This window comes from Hipposideros armiger, unplaced genomic scaffold (assembly GCF_001890085.2).
Source record: "Hipposideros armiger isolate ML-2016 unplaced genomic scaffold, ASM189008v1 scaffold_213, whole genome shotgun sequence".
In the NCBI taxonomy this organism is placed as follows: Eukaryota; Metazoa; Chordata; class Mammalia; order Chiroptera; family Hipposideridae; genus Hipposideros; species Hipposideros armiger.
This window is the reverse complement of record NW_017731563.1, coordinates 562,726-583,917: the sequence shown is the minus strand read 5'-3', so window position 1 is coordinate 583,917 and position 21,192 is coordinate 562,726. Positions and strand designations below refer to the sequence as shown.

Sequence of the window (21,192 nt, the reverse complement as noted above, 5' to 3'; positions counted from 1 at the left end):
GTTCAGCATCTTAGCTGTAGAGGGCAGTGTCACTGGCCCTCATATGTGGGATCCGAACCGGGGCCCTGTGGCTTCCCAAGCCAGTTCTTAACCATCGCGCCACTCGGCCGGCCCCCAAGCCAACTCTTAACCAATGCGCCACTCGGCCGGCCCTGCCTCAATTATTTTTTATGCTTCCTGGATGATCTAGCATGCAGCCAGGGTTGAGAACATCTACTCTCACTCTTAGTTGCCAGCTAAGACCTTGGAATGGTCAAATCTGAGGTTGTCCATTTATTTCTTGGTCTTGGCTTCTCAACATCTCTTGTTCTGGATGAACATCTGTAAATACCACCTCACCACAGCAGCCCCAATTTGCTGATTCTAATGTCATAGAAGCAGGCTCAAAGTGAAAATAGAGAATTTATTTAAATGGTCAAGTAACTTATCTATCCTTCACTTATCTATTGAGCCTGTACCCATTTCCCATAGCTGGTTCCCCCCTACCCTTCTCTCAACTTTAGCTGCCCTTAGACCGCAAGGACCTCTTTCCTTCCCTTGCCCGCCTTCCTTAGGAAATGCCTCCTCTCCCATCAGGCCAGGTTCTTTGTCGTGCCCCTGGCACATCCTTGCTTATTCCTTATCTTCATCCTCCCTCACCGCCATCTCTCTAAGCCCTCTGTATATCATTTAAGTCCAAGTTCAAATCCCACCTCCACCACAAAGCCTTCCTCCCCAGCTACATTTTATTTCTCTTACGTTTACCAGACACTTGAGCACATAATCATGCTCCAAGTGCCTTAGAACTCACCTTGCTCTAGTTATTTCAAACAATCAAATTCAATTAAACAAATATGGGGTCAGGTGAGGGCTTTCTTTGATGCAAGCATAATGTTAGGTTTGGGGCAATAGAGTGGTGACTCAGACACAAAACAGACATGGTTCCCGCCCTCACATGACAGACTCTAAACAAATGTAATAAGATTTACCCAGAAGTAAGAGGGCTTCTGGGTGCTGGGAAGAACATATCAAGGGGATATTTTATTTCTGATGTGCACATCTATATGTGCAAGAACACCATGGCTCTTGGAATGCCAACTGGATGGAGTTCATACTTCTTTGTATGTCCTGTAGCTCATACACACTACATGATCAAATGTTTACTGGCTGGACCTCAACCCACAGAATGGTACCATTGGAAAGGTATGGGGTCATTATAGGGGGCAATTTAGCATCCTCCAGCAGCATGCTTTTATTTTTCATTTTCTCCTCTCTCCTTTCTACCTCATTGTCTCATTCCTTCTCTGTTCCTTGTCCCATTTCCAGTCTTCCCTGGCCTAATCCTGAACCAGCCTGGGCCCCAGAGCATTCCAGTCATGGCTTAACTGTGTACTCCCTTACCTGTTCATCAGTGTTTGTTTCTTAGCTCATCCCATTTGGAGAGAAAGTACAGGCCAAGCTTTTCTACTTTGGCTACCCATTAGTATCCCTGATGTTTGGCTCTCCTTCCCCTCAAATCTAATTGATTGACTTGAGGTGAGGTCTTGATATGGATGGTTCTTATAGCTCCCCAGCTGATTCAAATGTGAAGCCAGACCAATAACCAGAGGACAGTCTAAGGATTTCAAAGCCTCCAACTTCTCAGCTGAGGGTGATGGCCCCCAGAGATAACCATGGAACCTGGCATGTGCCAAAAGAATGGCATCGCTTGCACTAGGGGCGGGGTAAGGGCAGGTGCTTCATATCTCTAGCATCTCAGCTCTGGAATGACTGTCACTAACAAAGTTAAAGCCAGCACTCTGCTGGAAGAGAAAGGCAGGGAGAGGGAGATTTGTTAATAGAGGAATGCAGAGAGCAAGGAGGCAGACTGCCCTGTAAAATAAGAATTGTGTGCTCTTGATGGGGGTGGAGGGAAGATTAAAGGAGGTAAAACCTGAGAAGTATTAATAGCTGGTATAGCAGCAGTTCTCAGGAAATGTCAGCTTTTACACTGACTTAGTGCTTTTATATTCAAATTCTTTGCACAGAAAGGAGCAACAAGTAAAACTAGTTCCATTTTGTAGACTGGGAAATAGACATTTGGAGGATAACTTTCCTGACTTTCCATCCTCCACCAGACCCCCATAGGTCAGCTCACTGTGTAAGTCAACTCCCTTGCCCCTCCCTATCGTAGTGGAATGGCTAAGATGTGAGTATGCAAACTTGTCTGCAAAGGCTAGTCACCACAAAACCTTGAACATGGTAAGTAACTTCTCTGAACTTCAGTTTTCTCACCTGTAAAACTAAAACAATATAAACCTTCCTATCCTTCACAGGGCCATGAGATCATGTTTACATGCACATGCTTGGGCTATTATAACTGTCAGAGCACTTATCACTCTGTCATGTAATAACTGAGGTACTTTGTCTCTCTCTCCCTCACCTAACCACCAAGGCGATTTATCTCTAGTTTGTAAACACCCTGTATTTTTCAATTCATTTTTAAAGGAATTACATCACACATATAAAGGAATATATATGAATGGTTTAAAGAATAACACCTATGTACCCATCATTCCACTTAAGAAACAGACGTTCTAACCAGTTCCTTTGAAGCCCTTCAGGCCTCTCTCCAATCGCATCCCTACCTCTCTCCCCAAAATAACCACCTTCTTGAACTTGGTTTCCTTGATTTTTTTTATTAAATGTATTGGGATGACATTGGTTAGTAAAATTATATAGGTTTCAAGTGTACATTTCTATAACACATCACCATATATTTGATCCCCTTTTCCCTCTTCTACCTCCCCCCTCTCCCTTCATCCTCTAGTAACAACTAAACTGTTGTCTGTGTCTATGAGTTTTTGTTTGTTTGTCTTGTTCCTGCGTTGCTTTCACTTGATTTTTTTATCAAAAATAGATGAATTCCAGCAACCAGTTTTCATCTTTGTATCCCTAGCATATTGAATTTTATAGGCATTCAATAAATGTTGGGAAAATGAATGACTGTCCTAGCAGAACTAGAATCAGAACTGGTTTTTGGGGGTTTTTTTTTACTTCTTAGCTGTTAAATCTAAGGCCTCAGTTTCCTTATCTGTGAAAAGAAAGAATAGGTTCCTTGCTGTCTGGGTTCCCTTCCAGCATAAGTCTAAAGTCTATAATTAACACAGGAGCTGTTTCCTGGGGCTGGGACCTGGCATTCATGACTACAGCAAGCTGCTGGAGAACGATCAGAGCATCCCAACTGGAGTGCCAGGGCCCACTAGTGGGCTTCAGATGGGTAACAGATGTGCAAAGTATCAACCCCTTGAGTTCCAGGGGCAGCAGATTATTATATATATTATATATATAATCTTTTCCTGTCATTTTCTATGTGTGCCAGTAGGAAAAATGCTGAGAAGCACTAATTAGATGATTAGCTTGATGTTGAATGGATTTAGCCTACAAATCCGGGACATTTGGATGATACTGTTTCCCCTTTTCAGAGGCCCCTGGCCCACTATAGAGGTGCCATATCAGTAGTCTCTGGCCTACAGAGCCACCTGGAAGGAGATGGAAGACAGAAATATCTTAATGCAAGAAGGAGAAAGGAAGCCTTGAAGGGGTGACCCCAAGGTCCTACCCATTGTTCAGAGGAGCCCTTGTCCCCTGCTTGCCCTGCAACTGAGGCAGAGGCAGGAAGGTGCCCGAGAGAGCAGGCCTGGGCTCCCTGCAAGGAGACTCAGAACTCCCACAGGCGGCCCAGCCCAGTTGCTGCCCAACCACAGCTGTTGGCAGGGAGTCTCCAAGTCTAAAATTAGCCTCCAGCTCTCCACCCAGGCAGTTCTACCACTCACTCTGGCAGACAGGGCCCTGCAGTGAGGTAATGACTGGGAGCCCATCTGCCTCTGGACATGAGGTTAGGGGAAGGCAGCGCAGAGCAACGTGCCGCTCTCCCATCATGGTCAGCCTCAGGCTGGGAACTGGGAAAACACATGAAAAGCAAGAGCCTCTGTGTGCCTGGAGCTTGACTTTGCTCCGCTTCTGCTTTCCTAACATGACTAAACCGATAGGTACACCCTGTCCACTTCTTAACTCAGGGAACACCAAAAAAAGGAAAGCAAAATTTTACTGAGAGTAAAAGATGTGTCAGGTTTCCAATGCCACCACAACCTTGTGAGGTCAAGATCATTATTCCCATTCTACAGAACACCAGAGGATGTGCATCAAATTTCCCCTTCTTTAGAGGGGAAATCTGCTTCCTGGAGGGGCGCCTCTACAGCAAGCTCCCTCCCTAAGGCAGATTCTGAGCCCCTGACCCACTGACCCCCACCTCTAGTTCCCTCAGCTTCTGATGGTCTGGTCAGGAAGCCTGTGGCTAGAGCTGCCAAAATAAGCAGCCAACCCAATAGCCAAAACCTGGGCAGAAGTCCCTCCCACCCCTGGGCTGAGCACACAGTGGCACTTATGTGACGGCTGCCCAGGAGGCAGGAAGGGGGTGGTGAAGCTCTGAGTGGGGACTGGTCCATAGCTTGGAGGTGCAGAGGAGTGGGAGGGCTATGTGAAAGATGATCATGGTCACTAGGGCCTGTGGAAATCCCCCCCCCCACAAAGTCACTGTGCCTATTCAGCCAAAAGCTTCCCAGGGGTCGTTGCTCTAAGGGCCATTAGCCAGGGCTCATCCACCCTCAGCCCCTCCCTTGCTGCCCCCACCTATGAAACCTGTCCTCCTATACCCAGGTGAGTAGGAGAGGAGAGAATGTGAAGGGAGGAAGGTGGAGAATGGCAACTGTCTCAGTGGTAAGAGCTGGACCCAGGGCCCACCTCTCAGTCCTGAATGAATGAGAAAGCAAGGTCACACAGCTAGGTGATTAGAGGAAGGAATTGAATCAGGCTTCTTTTCTGAGTCTCCTTTTTCCAGTCTTGCTCTAGCCACTCCCAGCTCGGAGTCCTCAATGCTGATGCAGATACCACTTTCTTTGGGAATAATGTCAGAGCCAGGGGGACCTCAAGGACCAAGTAGCAAAGCCATCTTATTTACAAATAAGAAAACTGAGGCCCAGAGGACAGGACTGACTTGCTCAAAGTCACAGAGCTAGTTCATATCAGAACCACGTCTAGAAACGGGGCCCCCGACTGCCAGCCCAGGGCTCTTAGCCTTAACCATGAGCTGAAGAGGAAAAAAAAAAAAGCAAAGACATCTGAGTTCCTTTCTAGCCAGAATACTTTATGACTCCATAGCACGGTTTCTACTTTCCTCCTCTGCTACGACAGATCTCAACTGATCACACATCTCACCAGTGACTCTCCCTGCTCCTTGGCCAAATATGCTGGTTTCTTCTTAGATCTTCTGGACCTTTCTTCTGCACCTGACACTGCTGCTCACTTTTTTCCTTATCAAGACTCCTTAGAAGTAAGGCTTAGAATATAATCCCCTCTTCCATATTTCCCTCACTGTTCATTCCGTCTCCCTCATTGGCTAGTTGTAGGCAGCCAAAGGTATCCCAGGGGTACCCACTTCTGATGATTCCAAGTCCCATCCCCTCTACCCCCGCTTCAACAGTCCAAGGAACATCAGCTCACTGGTCTAGGAGGAACTCTGGGAAGGATAGGACAGTGACACCATCAGAGCCATGCCATGAAACAAAATGCCCTCAGCAAGATTTAAGTTACTCAAGAAAGATTCTAGACTGCATACAATGGCCATCTGAGCTTCTAACCTAATGCTAAGGGTCAGCATGCTTGAGAGTAAGCCTCCCAACTCCTTTGGTGGGCTTAACAATATGTCTGCGCTAGCCTCTTGCCTCTTAGTTCCTCCTCTACATAAAGAAGGCAGCAGGCTGTACCTTCTGTCTTCCCAGTGAACTCCAGGATTCATCAGATGCACACATAGGCTGTGGCAGAGGTCACCTTTCCTGAGAGGTAGAAAGGATCCATCTTCCTTCAGAAGACACAATAACTTCAATCCTAAAATGTGACTGCTGCCTAAGTTGCTCCAAGTTCCCAAGAGAAAGGATCCAGGTGAAAACAAGGTACTATTGTACTCCTTCCTTCACCTTCCAGTCCTCTCCTCACATGATTGGGTCACGAAAACCTTGCCAGCTAGGGAAAGTGTTCACTACTCTGGAACTTTCCAACCTTCTCAGAGATACAAAGGAATAGGAAAATATAGGAAAACAACTCTTTCTTGAGGATTTTTTTTTCTTGGTTTCAGAAGAAACGACTTTGGGGTTTTTCTGCCTCTCAGGCCTTCCAATTTCTAAATATACCAAGCATAATCATTTTGAGCAAACCACGTTATGTACAATGTATGTTTATCTTGCTATACTAACAGAAAAGTACTTTAGATTTGTTAAGGGGTGCTTAAAATATTTCATAACTGTTACCCTAAAATATTATAATATATTTCCATTTCCCAGCATTCAAACCTCCCTAATTTTTATATCAACAAATGCCTTAGGCAGTTTTGTGTCCATGTCTTTTTCTCAAAGTGGTAAATACCAACCTTCAATTTAATAGTGCTTGCTTCCATAACAGACAGGTGGTATTTCCTGAAAAATGTAATTAAAGCTTCATTCACCATTGTAAATGTTCCTTATGCAAATATTTTTCCAATCTTTATGCATCAGAGCAAAGCTGAATTCTTATTCAACATGCTAAATCAAGCCTGAATATTTTGTTCACCTCCTCTCTGCAATTTTTCTTCAATGTGTCACCCATTTCATCTTTTACTGCCATATAGAATTGCCAGTAATGGACTTCCATTTCTTGACTAAGATTATGAAAATACCAGCTCTCATTAGCTTGTGTCTTTCTACAGAGATGAGAATAGGGAGAAGACAACAATCTTTTTAAGTATGTACTTTTCTACCAAAGGGTTTCATGATTTGTGTGTTCCAAGACTCTTTTGGTTTAAAACCAACTTCATCTATTCCTACTACCCATCCCTCCTCAACTCAAGGAGATGAGGGAAGAAATCGTAACTCCACTTCTATTTTGTTTTTTAGAAGAAGCTCTATACACAGAGGGACAACCACATTAAGACACAGGTCATCTACGTGCCAAGAAGAGAGGCCTCAGAAGAAACCAAACCTGCCCACACCGTGACCTTGGACTTCAGCGTCCAGAATTGTGAGACAATCAATTTCTGTTGTTTAAGCCAACCCCTGCCCCCAAATAAAAAGAAGCTCTACACTTCTTTAGTAGAATGGACTCTGTTCTGAGGATGGGAGAGTGAGAGGAACAAAGGGACCTGTTAGATGAGAAATGTCAAGTCTTGGCCCACCCTTTGCAATATGAGAATTCAACATCAACAAGAACTTCTTTGCAGGTTACCCTCAACTATCAATTTCAATAGAGGGTGTCACTGGAGAAATTTCAGAAAACCCACAGATCACCACCAGTAGCAGCTGAGGTGGACACATGATCCACCCCCACCTAGGTGGCAATAACTTCAGCTAGTGCACTGGCAAGAAAAGATAAACAGACTTGAAAACGGGTTACATGCATGTCAAATTGCTGGGATGGGTAGGGAAAAAAGGCCTCATGAAACTCAAACATTAAAAGGAAGCATTCTTAGCAAACAAAAAGGGAATGAGCAATGGCACAGTGGTAAGTGATACAGCGTGCTGTAAGGAGCACTGCCCACGCATCGGGAGTGCTGAGCCCAGCACTGCTCTCCAGGCAGGTGGCTTAAAACTCTCTAGGCATTAAACTTTTCATGGGTAAAATCAGGAGGCTGGGCAAACAGCTGCATTTTAAGAGGAAACTCAAATCAATTTGTAGGGACTGCATGGCGAGCTGTCCTGGGAAAGATTCTGAGACTGCATCTGGGCTCAGTAAAAGAATTTCCTGTTCTATTGGAAATGTCTGCCACTGGCCTGGAATAAAAAATGCAGGTATTTTCCATTTTAGAATCTAAAAATCTCTGAGATCCATACCTGTCCTAGGATTCTTTGTGAAAGGGAATACCCAAAAAAAACAATCAAAGAGGGGCTTTAAAAGCTGATTAAATGGTAATAAGAGCAGCCTACATTTATTAAACATTATGTATCAGGAACTCTTCTTTCCATGTATTATTTCACTTGTCACAACAAAAACCCAGTGAGGTAGGTACTATCAACATTCCCATTTTACAGATAAGAAACTGAGGCATGCTGCAGCTTACTAAGCATTAGAGCTGGGATTCAATCTCGGGTAGTCTGACTTCAGAGACTAGCTCCGGACCACTATGTGATGAAGAAAGAAAGGGAGCAGTGAAGACACTGGCAGGTGGAGGAGAGGACACAACAGCAACCTCAGATATTGAGGCAGAAAGGGTGGCTGCATCCGTAGGGAGAGGCGTAGGCATGGTGTAGGCTGTGCCGACTCAGTTCTAAGTTAACCACCATCAATGCTTGTGGAGAGGGCGAACCACCTTTGGCTTCTCTAACAACCTGGCAATACCAATCCAGATGAAGTAGGAATGAAAGAAAATAAGAGATAATAAGGAAATATCAACTGTGAGTTTCAGACCACCGAAGTGCAACAAAACTTCCAGAAAGGGTGAGATCCATTGGGACTAAAAGATCTGAAGAAGGCTTCAGGTAAGAGATGGGATTGAATGGATGGGCCGCTTTGAAAGGCGGGCAGAAGGAATACAGTGAGACTGGGAGCAACACTCAAGAACCCAAGGGAAGACCAGCCCAAGGGAAGGAGATGCCAATTTTGGTTCTCCATGGACAAGGAGTGAGGGTGTAGCATTGCTGTTTGAATGGTTACTTCCAGAGCTCATACATGCTCTTCTGCAGCTCCTAGCATTGGCCTCCTGGCTTTCTCCCACCTAACATCTGTCCCCTGCAACTAAAGGAATTTAATTGGGAGTACCTCACCAAATCAATCAAACTCTGAGAACTCATCATGTACCAGGCGTTGGGCAAAGAAAGCACCCAGGCAGAGTTCTTAATTAGAGATCCATGGATAGATGTCAGGGGCCTGTGAACCTCCCCAAAATAGCATGCCAAATATATGAGGGGACAGGCAAATTTCTGGGGAGAGGGTTCAGTTTTTTTCATCAGATTCTACCAGTGCATGCAAGCCACAAAGGTTATTTAGAAAATCTCTGCACCAGGGAGCTAAAAGGGGGGAAATGCCCAGGTCCAGCACTCTCATGGGGGAAGACAAACCAGACATAAATAACTCTGATGCAAGGCAGACTTTGATAAATGCACTAATGGAGGTACAAAAAAATCCTGTGAAGGAAGGGGGTGCAGAGTTAACTCCAACTGGGCTGTTAATAGGACATCCTTTACCCCCAATCCTGGTTTGGGGATTCACGTTTGTAATGAGGAGAAACCAGCACTCTTACTTCTCCCAGGCCCAGAGCCTCTCACCAGAACCTTTCTCAAGTACTCCCAAGAGAGCTGAGACTGACTGTTCCTGCCGGAGGTGAAGGAGGACAGTGTTTATTAGGACAATAGGAAGCAGTAGGAAAGGTGCTCGTCCTGAAAATGAGCAATGACCCTGTTCTACATTTTTTAACTTTTCTACCCAGCTCCCATTCTCATCCTTCTCATAAATTCCTGAGGTACTTGTAATTCTGACACTCAATTAGTGCTTAATCCTTAATCATGTCCTGTAGCCTTACAGTATCTATTTTAAGGAAGTCCCTTCTCAGAGAGCCCCCTCACTCTCCACACTAGTCTCTTCTCTCACCCCTACATCCGGAAACTGTGCCATTACCATGCTTCATCTTCTTCCATGAATTCATCACCAATTGAAATTCCTATCCGTTTATTCATGTATTTATCTGTCTTTTCCTCCTGAAATTAAACTCCATGACAGGAAAGCCTTTATTTATTTATTTATTTGTTTGTTTGTTTGTTTGTTTGTTTATTTAGATTTTATTGGGGAATTGGGGGAGGGGAACAGCATTGGGGAATCGGGGAAGGGGGACAGAGAAGTTGCTGTCCTTTTGTTCTTCAGTCTAGTTGTGGAGGACATCGCTTCACTGGCCCATGTTGGTATTATCATTGTGCTCTTACCAGGTGAGGCAGATCAGTCAGCGGCTCTTGGCAGCTCACACCGGCTGCCGTCTGCTCACGCTGGCTGCCAGCCACTCATGGTAGCTTATGGCAGCCCACTGCAGCCCCCTTGCAGTCTATGCCGTCGCCATCGTCGACGTGGACTCACGGCAGCCCAGCTCCAGATCGAGCTGTGTTCACCATCTTAGCTATAGAGGGCGCAGCATCACTGGCCCTAATGTGGGATCCGAACCGGGGCCCTGCTGCTCAGAGCTGGCGTCCCAAGCCAACTCTTAACCAATGCGCCACTCGGCTGGCCCAGGAAAGCCTTTAAATTTCTGGTTTCCTTCTATGTCCCTAATACCTACAACATTGCCTAGCACATACAAGTGCTCAATAAATATTTATTGAATGGATGAGTGTCTGTCTCTCCTGTCCCTTTGTATTTTTCTGCAGGACCGCACAGTATCCCAACCTAGACAGGAAAGGGTAAGGAGAAATGAAAGCACTTTTTTCTCATGAGAACAATTTTGAGATGCTGGGTGTGCAAGATAGCCCTTAATTAAAATGATCATGGCAGAGTGTAGCCAGAGAACCATGCGTGAAACCCAGGATTTTAGTCTTCTATCGGCTTCTACAATGACTCTACAGCCAAAATCTGTCACATCTGTTTTTGACAGCTCTCAGCTTTCTTCTGTCACCATTCTCAGCTAGGCACTCATTGCCCACACTTTACATCACTCCAACAAGCACCTGAGTGGCCTCTCTATCTCTAAGCCATTCTCCAAACAGCTTAATCTACCTGTAATCACAGTTCCTAGGACATAAAAGGTATGTAATAAACATCTGAAGAGTTAAAGTATGAATCGGTGGGTGGAAACAAGAAGACACTGCCTTCCATCATATCAAATCCCCGCTTTAAAAAATGTATGTCGCTCCCTGCCAAGTTCAAACTCAGCAGTCTGGTACTCAACAATCCACAATTACGTCACAGCCACCTTTTCAATCTCATCTTCTTCATACCATGTGAGCCTCTACACTCTAGGATTTGTATTCCTGAACTTTTACTTAGCACATGCTGTATTCCTCAAATGCAAATATTCACTTTTGCTTAGACATACCCCAAAAAATCTCAGCCTACTGGAGCTGGAGGAGGCCTGAAAAATTCAAGCCAAAGGACTTCCTTTTCAGAAAATAGAGCAAAATACTAAGAAATGCTGGGTACAATAAGACAAACTTCTATTTACACAGTAACCTCTCCATAAAGTCAAGGAAATCTTCGGGGGCCAAAAAATTAAGATGTGAATGTCAGAACAGCAAGCAGATGCTAACATTTTGGCAACCACTTAGTTTGGGGCAACCAACGTTAGCTAATAGAGTCAATAAAATAAATGTTTTTAAATGATTAAAAATAAAAGAATATAGTATTTTAAAAGAGCCAAATTTGAAATAATCAAATAAAACTTATAGATTTGAAAACACGGTCATTGAACCAAGTGAAAAGATGGGATAGGTGTCTCCCCCTCCGTTTTTCTCCCTAATTTTCTCCCCATTTCTTTGTGCCTGTGCAATTTTCCCTGCCTTCTGCTGCTGGGAAGCTACCTGTTCACCTGAGATGTGCTCCCCATCCTCCTGTCCCTTTCCTCAGGCCCTCAATCAGCTGAAAGAAAAAAGAAAACCAAGAACTGAGAATATATATCAACACTCTGTCCCTGGTTTGTGAGGAAACCCCCAATGTCTTCCCTCTGCCTGCCAATGTCCGACCCAGAAGTGTGGGTGAGCAGAGCTAGGAGACCAGTTGGTTGATGAGGGAGGGTGTATGTGTGCACATGTCTACAGGCATCCATTTGAACCCTGGCTTGGCAGATAGGGTGGAAAGGAGTGGATCAGAGGATTTGTAAGAAGATCTCAGCAGAGAGGCCTTTAATCTTTGAGGCAACTGCTTATATGGAGACCATGTTGTGAGAGGTGACCTTGGAGACCAAGTAGCCAGAAGCCCTGGGATAGCTGCCACCTCTCAGTTCAGGCAACTGAGTCCTGAAAGACCAGGGCCAAAATGTCAAAGGCTGACTGTCCCCTTGGCCCCTTAGTGACACTGGAGAGGTTCCAAACCAACCTCTGAAAGAGACATCCCATTCCAAAGATTAGGAAACTGAAGCCCTCCAAAGAAAAGGGGCTTGCCCAAGGGCCCTCCATAATCAGTTACAAAGCTAGGACTGAAACTGAGATACCTGGCCCGTGTTCCTGCCTTCAGGTCCAGAAATCCTGAGGACTCAGGGGCTGGCAGCAGAGGGACAGGCTGGCTTTTCCCAACTGCTGAGCTTTTGTGCCCTGGCACATTCCCAAAACATCTCTCCTTCTCAGAAAAATCCTTGCCTTCTAACCTACCCCTCCATCCCAATGCAAATACTTGCCTGGGATCAGAAAGGAAGGCTGGAGGCAGCACTGAACATCACGGAGAAAAAAGAGTAAAGAATGTGTTGCTTGGTGGCAGGTGCTGGCCATGGATGGCCTGGAGGTGGCTAAGGAGCTGGGCACAGCTGTGTCATGGCAGAGACACGGAAGCAACACTGGGAAAAGGGCTAGTTGAGGAATGCATCTATCCACTCCTGCCTGCCCAGCCAGTCTCTAATTCCTATCAGATTGTAACTGTGAGGGGAAGAGATGGGAACAAACATTCACTGAGCTCCTAATGTGTGCTAGGCTTATGTTAAATCTAATCAGGCACCTAATATATGGTAGGCTCACTAAATCTTACTTAGTCCTAAGAAATGATCTACAGAGAGGGCATTATAACCTGTTACCCAGGTGAATCATCTGAGCTTGGAAAGAAGTACCTTGTACAAGGTCCTGCAACTGGTGAGTAATAGAGCTTGGATTTAAACTGCCCTGCCTTCAAATTGCTTAATTTTTTCCAGGAACCATCGATGTTTTTTATCCCACTCAGTCTTCCATAAAAAAGTAAATGCTCCATAAACATTTTAAGTTTTAAAATGAATCACCTCTGCAGCCATTCAAGATTTGCAAAGTAAATAAAAACTCGAAATCACACATTGCTCAATTTCTTGGGCATTTAGATATCTTGGTCTGTCTGGAATGTCATTTCTCTATTCCCACCCTCACCTTTCCTTCTCCTTTTCCCATCCTTGGGCCCTCCTCCCAGACCCTGATTCATAGCCTCTGCTCCACACAAGAACACACTTTAAAAGAAATGGGGGGAGGAGGAAGACAATATTTCTTCCCAGGCTTGACTTCTCACCTGTTAGTAAAGGGGATGGGTCTCTGATGTTTGTGACTTTATGCATTCAGAAGCCGCAGGCTGGGCAGCAGCCACAGGTCTTCACACTCAGTCTCCCTGTGGGTCTGAGGGGTTAGGAGCCAACATGACAAACTTCAGCTTCTGGTCTTCCTGGCCAGTCCCCTTGGTTGGTGCATCAGCCGTGTCAGGAGTGCCCCAAGTTTTATTGAATTTTCCTTGTATTTATGTCATTGTTTAAAATCACAGTGGCTCAGGCCCTAACATCTGTCAGTAAATTCCAAGCTTTTCATTTTCTTTTCTACATAGCAGGAATTTATTTTTGAATGCCATTCAGTTTTTCAATACCTAAATAAACTAAAGACACCCACACACAAAAAAAATAATTTTTCGGCTTTCTTATTTTTTTAATGGAGAATTCTTGTTTAAGTTATTCCATAGTCCAGCATCTACTTATCACTACTTATTATACTTTATTTTTTCTTGTCAATGATCTCTAGGTCAGAGTAGTGGGATTATAGGCGAGTGTTAATTTCTTCTTCATACTATTATGTATACATAGCACTTTCATTGATTTATTTTAGGCCTTGATTTGGTCCAGAAAAAAATTAAAGTGGCTTTGATTAAAGGACCATAGAATATAAGATGACATAAACTAAAAGTAGTTGTGGGGAAAAAAATAAAAATAAAGGTATAGAAATAAAATTGATACCAAAATGCTGATCATAAAATCTTTTAGGTGTTTTCCCAGATGAACCAAAAATTAAATTCTGAAGTTTTCCAGTAACCAACACAAAGGGAGAAAACTGAGTGGTTTTACAATTTACATGCCAATAAAAGTTTAAACAAACTGGTTGCTCAAGAGAAGCATAACTGTTTCTAATATTTTGGGGGGGCTCTCACACAGGATAGACAATGTTGCTCAGTCCCATCCTTACAGCAGCTCAGATGCAAACTTTCATGAGGTTGTATCTCATAGTATTTATTTATTTTATTTTTTTAAAGTTGCAGAAAAGTTGATTAGAAGTAAAAATACATTTCAAAGAAGCAGAAGTGGGCCCGAGCAGTAAAGAATGGCTCAAGGGCCATTATTAGAAAAGAAAGTACACTCCAAAGAGTTTGGAGCAGGCCGAGCAAAGGAAGCTCAAAAGGCCACTCATAGCATTTAGATCCTTGGTTTTCCTTGGCCACTTCCTAAGTTAGTACATCAGTTGTACTGGGATGCCTAAAACATAAAATAGTAACTTTTTTTTACTGTGTATCTGTGGTCCAGATACACAGCTGTCATCTGGTATCAGAACATGCATTATGTTTATAATCATAAATATTATTTTTAAAGTAAATCACATTTTTATACATAAAAATAGGCTAAATTAATCTATGCTCATAGTAGTGACTGAAAGGAAGCCCAAAGTGGGGCTGCTGGGGTGCTGGTAGTGTTCTATTTCTTCATCAGGGTGCTTGTTACACAGGTTTGTTCAGTTTGTGGAAATTCATCAAGCTATACACTTACATGGGCACTTCTCTGTACATGTAAGATATTTCAATGAAAAGTTTAAAAACACACACACAAACAGGGGCAAGAACAACTTTCATCCTTATTTTCCAAAAAAAAAAGTTAAAGAAACTTTTTAAATTAGCATAAAAATTATACACTAAAACATCACAAGGTAAAAAGAATATCCATTTTTGTTTGTCTCATGGATACTTCTAACACTGAAGGCAGCCCTTGTTAGAACCTACGCCTGTAAAAGTTTAAAACTCTGTCATGCTTTGCTCAGAATATATAACACATTCAGCCCAATGCCCTTTCTATACACTATCCAAACTATTCTCACCTCTTCCAGTAGTATTTTTTTTTTACATCAGCTAACATATAAGTCTATTAATTGTGGATCACAGGGTCAAAGGAGGAATTTCGGAAAGCGCAAAACATATGGCTGGCCTAATTTAGACCTCATCACCCTTGGATATAAAGAAAAGTGCTCATGGAAATGAAAAGGGTAGATTTTGAGACTGGTGGAACTTGGTAGAGAACTAGACAGTGAGCAGCCGGCTCCAAGAACAGCTTCTAGGCCCCATTCCAAAGCAAACTGCTATGGCTGCTGCGCTGCTCTGCTCTGCTCCATAAAGCTCAGCACTAGAGGGCAAGACCAGGCTCCGTGGCCTGGAAAATTACTGCAGTGCAACTACCAGTCGCTCCTAAAACCAGCACAGAGGTGGTTGCTTCAGCAAACCTTGTGCTGCAAAGCAGCTCTAACCACGCAGGGTGCCTGAACAACTCCCAGGACTGGGTGGTGAGCAGCCCAGCACCACCCAGCAGGCGAGTGGGGCCTCGCCTCAGACTGAGGGGCCCTGGCGGTGGGCAGGACAGACAGGGCGGCTGTGTTGCTGCAATTTTAGTGCCACGTCGGAGCAGGGACTAAAGAGACCAGGGAAGGGAGACGCTGGGTCTGGGTCTCCTGCTGTCACACCTGGCATTAATGGTACAGTTCTAGGTCCGAAGAAAACACACAAATTAAAAAAGCATGAATGACTTACTTCTTATCCTTTGCCTTTGTGTGTAAAGGCTATTGTTTACATGTATTATGGTAGGAGGAACAATTCCTAGGTTCTATTCTTGGATCGGTCACTGATTTAAAAAAAAAAAAAAGTATCCACCAGTGGAAATTAACCTATCAGGGGCTCGGAAATTCAGAGCTTACCATCCATAATCAGAAGGTATTTGAGTGCCTAGTATGTGACCAGATTTGAATACTGATTTGAAATTACACATAGCGACTGGGGGACTAGAATGGCGTCGTAAACAGAGGTAAGTAGGACACAGGAACAGGAGCCCGAGGTTCCATGGGAAAGATGGCCAGCCCAGCCAGGGCTGCGAGACAGGGTCCCAGGCCACACAGCGCACAAGAAGCAGGGTGTCCTTTCCCCACTGGCCGCTGCTCTGAGTTTCAGCTCTAAGCCACACCATCCCTGCTCTGCCACACATCTGTCTCGTTTGTTTCTCACTCTCCCTGCCTGCGTCTCAGGTTACCGTTCTGCCCTGAGTTACCTCTGTTACTGGAGGGTTTGTAGCCTTTCCAAATCGGAATGGCTGTGGTGACCCCAGGAGCTGAAGTGCCTGCCTGACATCTGCAGGTGTGCCTCCCCAGCCCACTTGAAGTCAGTTAAAAATCACAGGGACAACCAGAGAGATGTGTTATAGATTTAAGGCCGTGAAAGCCGATTAATTCCTGAGCTTGAGAACACTTTGGGGTTCAGCAGGTAAACCTGGCACTTAAATGGGGACATACCAGACCCAGCCTGGTGAGATCTAGATAGCTGGCAAACGCTATCGTTCAGCCCTGGCTCTGTGCCCAAGCGCACTATTAGCTCCAGCACCAAGTTGGTCCCAACAGGTCAATGATAGAGCAAAGAACCTAGAAACCATTTTAGTCCAGACCTCCGCCTTCAGGCACAATTTAGCTAATTCAATCTGAACAAATGGGTATAACTTGTTAAAACCTGCCGGAATGCAGTCTTTACCTTCCAATAATAGTCTGTTCCCAGGGCTGCTTTTCAGCCAGTACACACCGGTGCAGCTTACCAGTTATTAAAATACAGAAATACTTATGAACGTGTTGGGATACAGTGACTACCCCACTCTGAATGCTCCCCTACTACCTGGACCTATGCCCAGGAGCTTCATGACCCAGCAGCTAACGGGCTGATGCCAGCCACAGCGAGGGACCGCCATCCCTACCAGATTGTTGTTTTGCTGTTCCGCTTGCCTATTCCATTCCACATGGCTACCCTCTTCTAAAACTTTCAACCGCTTTCTCTTACTTATAAATGCCACTTTTTAAGGTGTTATTCAAGGTCTTTCGTGATATAGTACCATTCTATAGTCTACTTCACACCTTCTGCTGCACCAAACCCAGAGGCTCAACATTCCCAAATGTTATACTAACTTTCCCATCTCTCGGTCTTTGTCTACATTGCTCTCTTCCTGAAGTAGTCTTCTCTTTCTATATCCATTAAAATCTTACCAACTCAAGATCTTCTGAAATTAGTTGAAAGAGCTGTGTGCCCCATTCACAGAAATGTCACAGCAACATCTAGGTTCTACATTTGTAAAGCTTACTGTTTCATATTATGATTATTTTTGTATGGGCACCTGAACTCCCCTCCTAGAGAGAAAGCAGTTGAGGACAGAAACCATAACCTACTCATCTTTCTATCTAAGTGACCTAGCACCATGCCTTGCTTGAGGTATGTGCTAAATAAATATTTGAGTGAGTGAACAGCTCTAATTCTTTTGTCCAAGGGACCCATTTTCTATCCGTTAATGATTTTGGTTGCTTTTCTCTGAAGTTACTCCAATTGTGATTGTATCTTTTTTTGCACATCAAATTGCCCAAATTGCACATCAGCCATACCTTAAACTACTGGGTTATTTCATGAAGATGAAGCTGGAGGCCCGCTCCCTGTCATTACTTCACCACCCTGGAGTCTGTGACTGCCATCTCTCCATATGCTTCTTCCAGCACCAGATTGACGTACCAGTCACACAGGGACAGGCAAATGAAAGGTTCCTGGGAATGAAGGCTGGCCTTACAGATGACAGGAAAGCTGGTGGTGGAGTGAGTTGGCAGGAGCTGCCGGAGAGAGGCAGCAGGGTGGCTTGTTGGGGAGCAGAGCCAAGAATGGGACTCTGGTTGCTGTGGTCAAGACCATGGGTACAGTCCTGGGAGGGGAAGTTTTACTACCCTGGTTGCTGTGGAGAGGCCAGGGTGTAGAAGACCAAATGCCAGCAACTCCCTTCCTGCCTATTTCCTAATTCCTCCCTGCTCTCCTTTCAGAGGAATAGCTCTGAGCTGGGAGTACGACCTATACGGACAAGAGGACTTTGATGCAAAATGTCTGGGCTTCTTAAAAACAAAGATGGGAGACAAGGAGCCAGAAACCACAGCCACTGTATAAATCTCATTCCAAAGGAAATCAAGGAAAGAGTTGAATACAATGAAACAGCCGAGCATGAGAAGTTACCCTGCAGAGCAAAGGGTTTCAGGGGTTCTAGGAGGGCAAGAGGACAAGTGATCCATCGGTGCCTAGGCTTGACCCTCATTAGAAAATTATGGTTAAGGAAAGAAAGCCAACTCTGGAATAGGAAGTTGGGAACATTTTTGGGAAAAGGGTCAGTTTGGAAAAGGAAACAAAGAATAAGGAAACGCAGTCAGAGAGTTAAGATTCACCTAGAAGGGAAACCAAACAGACCCAAGAATTGATTTACAATGACACAGCCAACAGGAGACAGAGGTTGGAAGCCTGAGTGTGAGATTCTGATTATGGCCAACTGGTTCTGGTCTCTGAGAAAGCATATATGAGGTAAAGAAAAAGTATGTGGGTAGAAGGGAGGTCACTGATTTCAGGGTCACAAAGCAACTGCTTTCCTCTCTGTTTTTAATCTGTGCAGGGGATCCCACTGGCTACATTAATAAAATGGTGGCCACACTGAGAAGGGGTGTCCCTCCCAGGGCTTCCCACCTGTATACACTCCACCTGGGCTCATGCACTTGGGACTATGAAGGGTATAAAAGGGTAGATTCATGCTGTCTTTCAGAGGGAAGAACAAGGCTCAGGGGAGGGAAGAACTAGCTACGGGAAGGCCAATTTTGGTCATCAGAAGGAGGAAGAATTCTCGTAGTTAGAGCTGTGGAGCTGTGGCTAAGCAGTCTTCCTCATGATGTGCTGAGCTCTCTGGCCCTGGAAATGCTCAGGAAGGGGAGATCGCATAAGCTTAGTATCCAGACTAGAAGGAACCTCAGAGATCAACTGGTCCAACTTCCTCCTTCTACCTGAGAAGTTGCCATTTTTCCCTTGATTCCGCAACTTGTTAGTGGCACAATCAGGAACCCCGGTCTCCCAACACACAATCGGAATTATTTCAGCTGCCAGACAGTGGTGAGGTGTTCCACCATAAACATATCTCTACCCTGAACTAGCTCAATTACTGACCCTAGTAATTCCCTCTCTTTGGCCACAGACGGCAAAGCACCATGGCAAAGCACCACACCCAACTCTGGGCAGAGCAGTTGACACAAGGACATGTCAGAGCATCTTTTCACCAGCAATTTCGTCATTTCTTCAGTTTTCTGAAAGGGGGAAGTGAAGGCATGGTAGAGGATGTGCTACAACTATGAAACTCCACCCCTCGGATTTGGAAAGAGAACCTGGTAGTTCTGGGAGTCTTTCCACTCCTTCCAACTTTTACATGGACTTTTTACAGTCCCTGACACTTTCAGAGTTTATTTTGTTAGCTCCATCAACAGTAAATTGAAAATTACCTCGGACAGTGATGCCTGTTGAAGTAAAAAGAGAGACCATTCCCTCCCCCATTTTCCTAGGAAAACCTAAGGCACAGAAAAATTAAGTGGCTTTGCCTAAGTTAAAAAGAATGAAGTGTCCACTGTGCTGTCCATTGTTTCCTTGAGTGGGTTTGGTAAATTCAGCAGGGTTCCCAAGGAGGACGTCAGACAACTAGCAGTAAGGACCGCCAGGACTCGGAGAGGGGACGGCTTAGTGAGGAGGTGGGAGACTTGGAGGAAGTGGAAGGGGCTGGGAGGGGAGGGGCGTATGGGAAGTGGGGAGGAGAGGTGGTTCTACGAGGTATTGTTAAAATAAAGAATCGCAGAAAAGGCAGGAGACGAAATGGAGCAAGCCCTGGAGAAGGTGGTGAGCCAAGTTTGGGCTATTTAGGCTGGAGCGCGCGGCCTCGGTGGAGACACAAATCCCCAGCATCCCAGACATAAATCCCCAGCCCCGCGCGTGGACCGCGCGTGTCTATTCCAGGGAGACTGCAAGACTGGCGCCGCTGCAAGTGCCCCAAGTCTCCGCCAGCATTTCCGCGTGGCGGGCGGGGGGGCCCGGCGGGCGGGGGGGGACCTCTCTCCCCGTCGCCCTCCGAGGAGGCAAGCGGCCCCGAGGTTGCCCCGGCCCCGGGTGGCTGAGCGGCCAAGCCCTGGCTAGGGAACTCCTCGCTCGGCCCCCGCACCCGGTTCTATCCCGGAGTAGGCAGAGGGGCGGCGCCGGGCACCTGGAGACGAAAACGAGTTGAAAATCGTGTCTGAGGATGAGAGGCGGGTCATCCCAGCGCTGGAGCCAGCGGTACTACCCCCTCCCATCTCCGCGCCCTCCCCCGCCCCCCCGTCGGGTGCTACTTACTCCGGTTCAGGGGGTTCCCGCCGACCTGGGCCGACGCCACCAGTTCTAGATAAAGAGTCCAGAGTCCCACGGACACCACGGCGAGCGCCAGCAGCAGCCGGAAGCGCCGCCGCAGCAGCTTAACCGGGCGCAGGAGCAGCAGGAGCAGCGCGGCTCGGGGGCTCCCCATGGTGCTGCGCCCGGGCGGCCGCCGCCAGCCCCCGCCCCCCGGCCGGGCCCAGCGCCCCGGGCGCGCGGGGTCCCAGCCCCAGCCCAGCGTCTCAGGGCTGCGCCGAGGCCGTCTCCCCCGGCCACGCTCCAGCGGGGCGCCGGCTCATGCTCCGCGCACCAGGGGTCGGTCAGCTGCGAGGGCGCCGCACGCCGGCCCCAAGTCTCTCCAGGAGCGGAGCCCGACTCCTCCTCCCCGAGTGTCCTCCGCGCGCGGCTCTCCTCCCCACGCCTCTCCTTGTCGCAGGCGCGCTGCCTCCCTCCCTCCCTGCTCGCTCGCTCGCTCGCTCGCTCTCACACACACAGCCCACCCGGAGGTTTGCTAGGTGTGCACCAGCCCGCCTCTCTCTGCTCCTCCCGCTCCAGCTTTCTCCCAGCCCTGGCCGCGACAGCGCACCTACCTGTCCAGGCCCCGCCCCCAGGGTACAGGTGGGCCCCGCCCCAGAGGAGCTCTGGAAAGGGGAAAGAGCCCTTCTGGCCTTCCTGGGGCAGCAAGAGGTGGGGCCAGAGCACTAGTAACTGGTACCCCCTCACACTGAGTAGGGATGGATGGGGTGTAGTTGGAGGTGTGTTACAATCTGGACTCTG

General features: G+C 46.3%; 1 protein-coding gene across 2 annotated transcripts in view; it reads right to left on the bottom strand.

Moving 5' to 3' along the window:
- B4GALNT3 (beta-1,4-N-acetyl-galactosaminyltransferase 3) overlaps nt 1–20,939 on the bottom strand; it is a 101,449-nt gene extending 80,510 nt beyond the window's left edge. For both annotated transcript variants that reach the window (XM_019654040.1, XM_019654041.1), the window contains exon 1: nt 20,398–20,939. In XM_019654040.1, the coding sequence (XP_019509585.1) occupies nt 20,398–20,566 (169 nt within the window). In that variant the 5' untranslated portion in view covers nt 20,567–20,939. The remainder of the gene's footprint in view (nt 1–20,397) is intronic.
- Nucleotides 20,940–21,192: the final 253 nt, after the last annotated feature.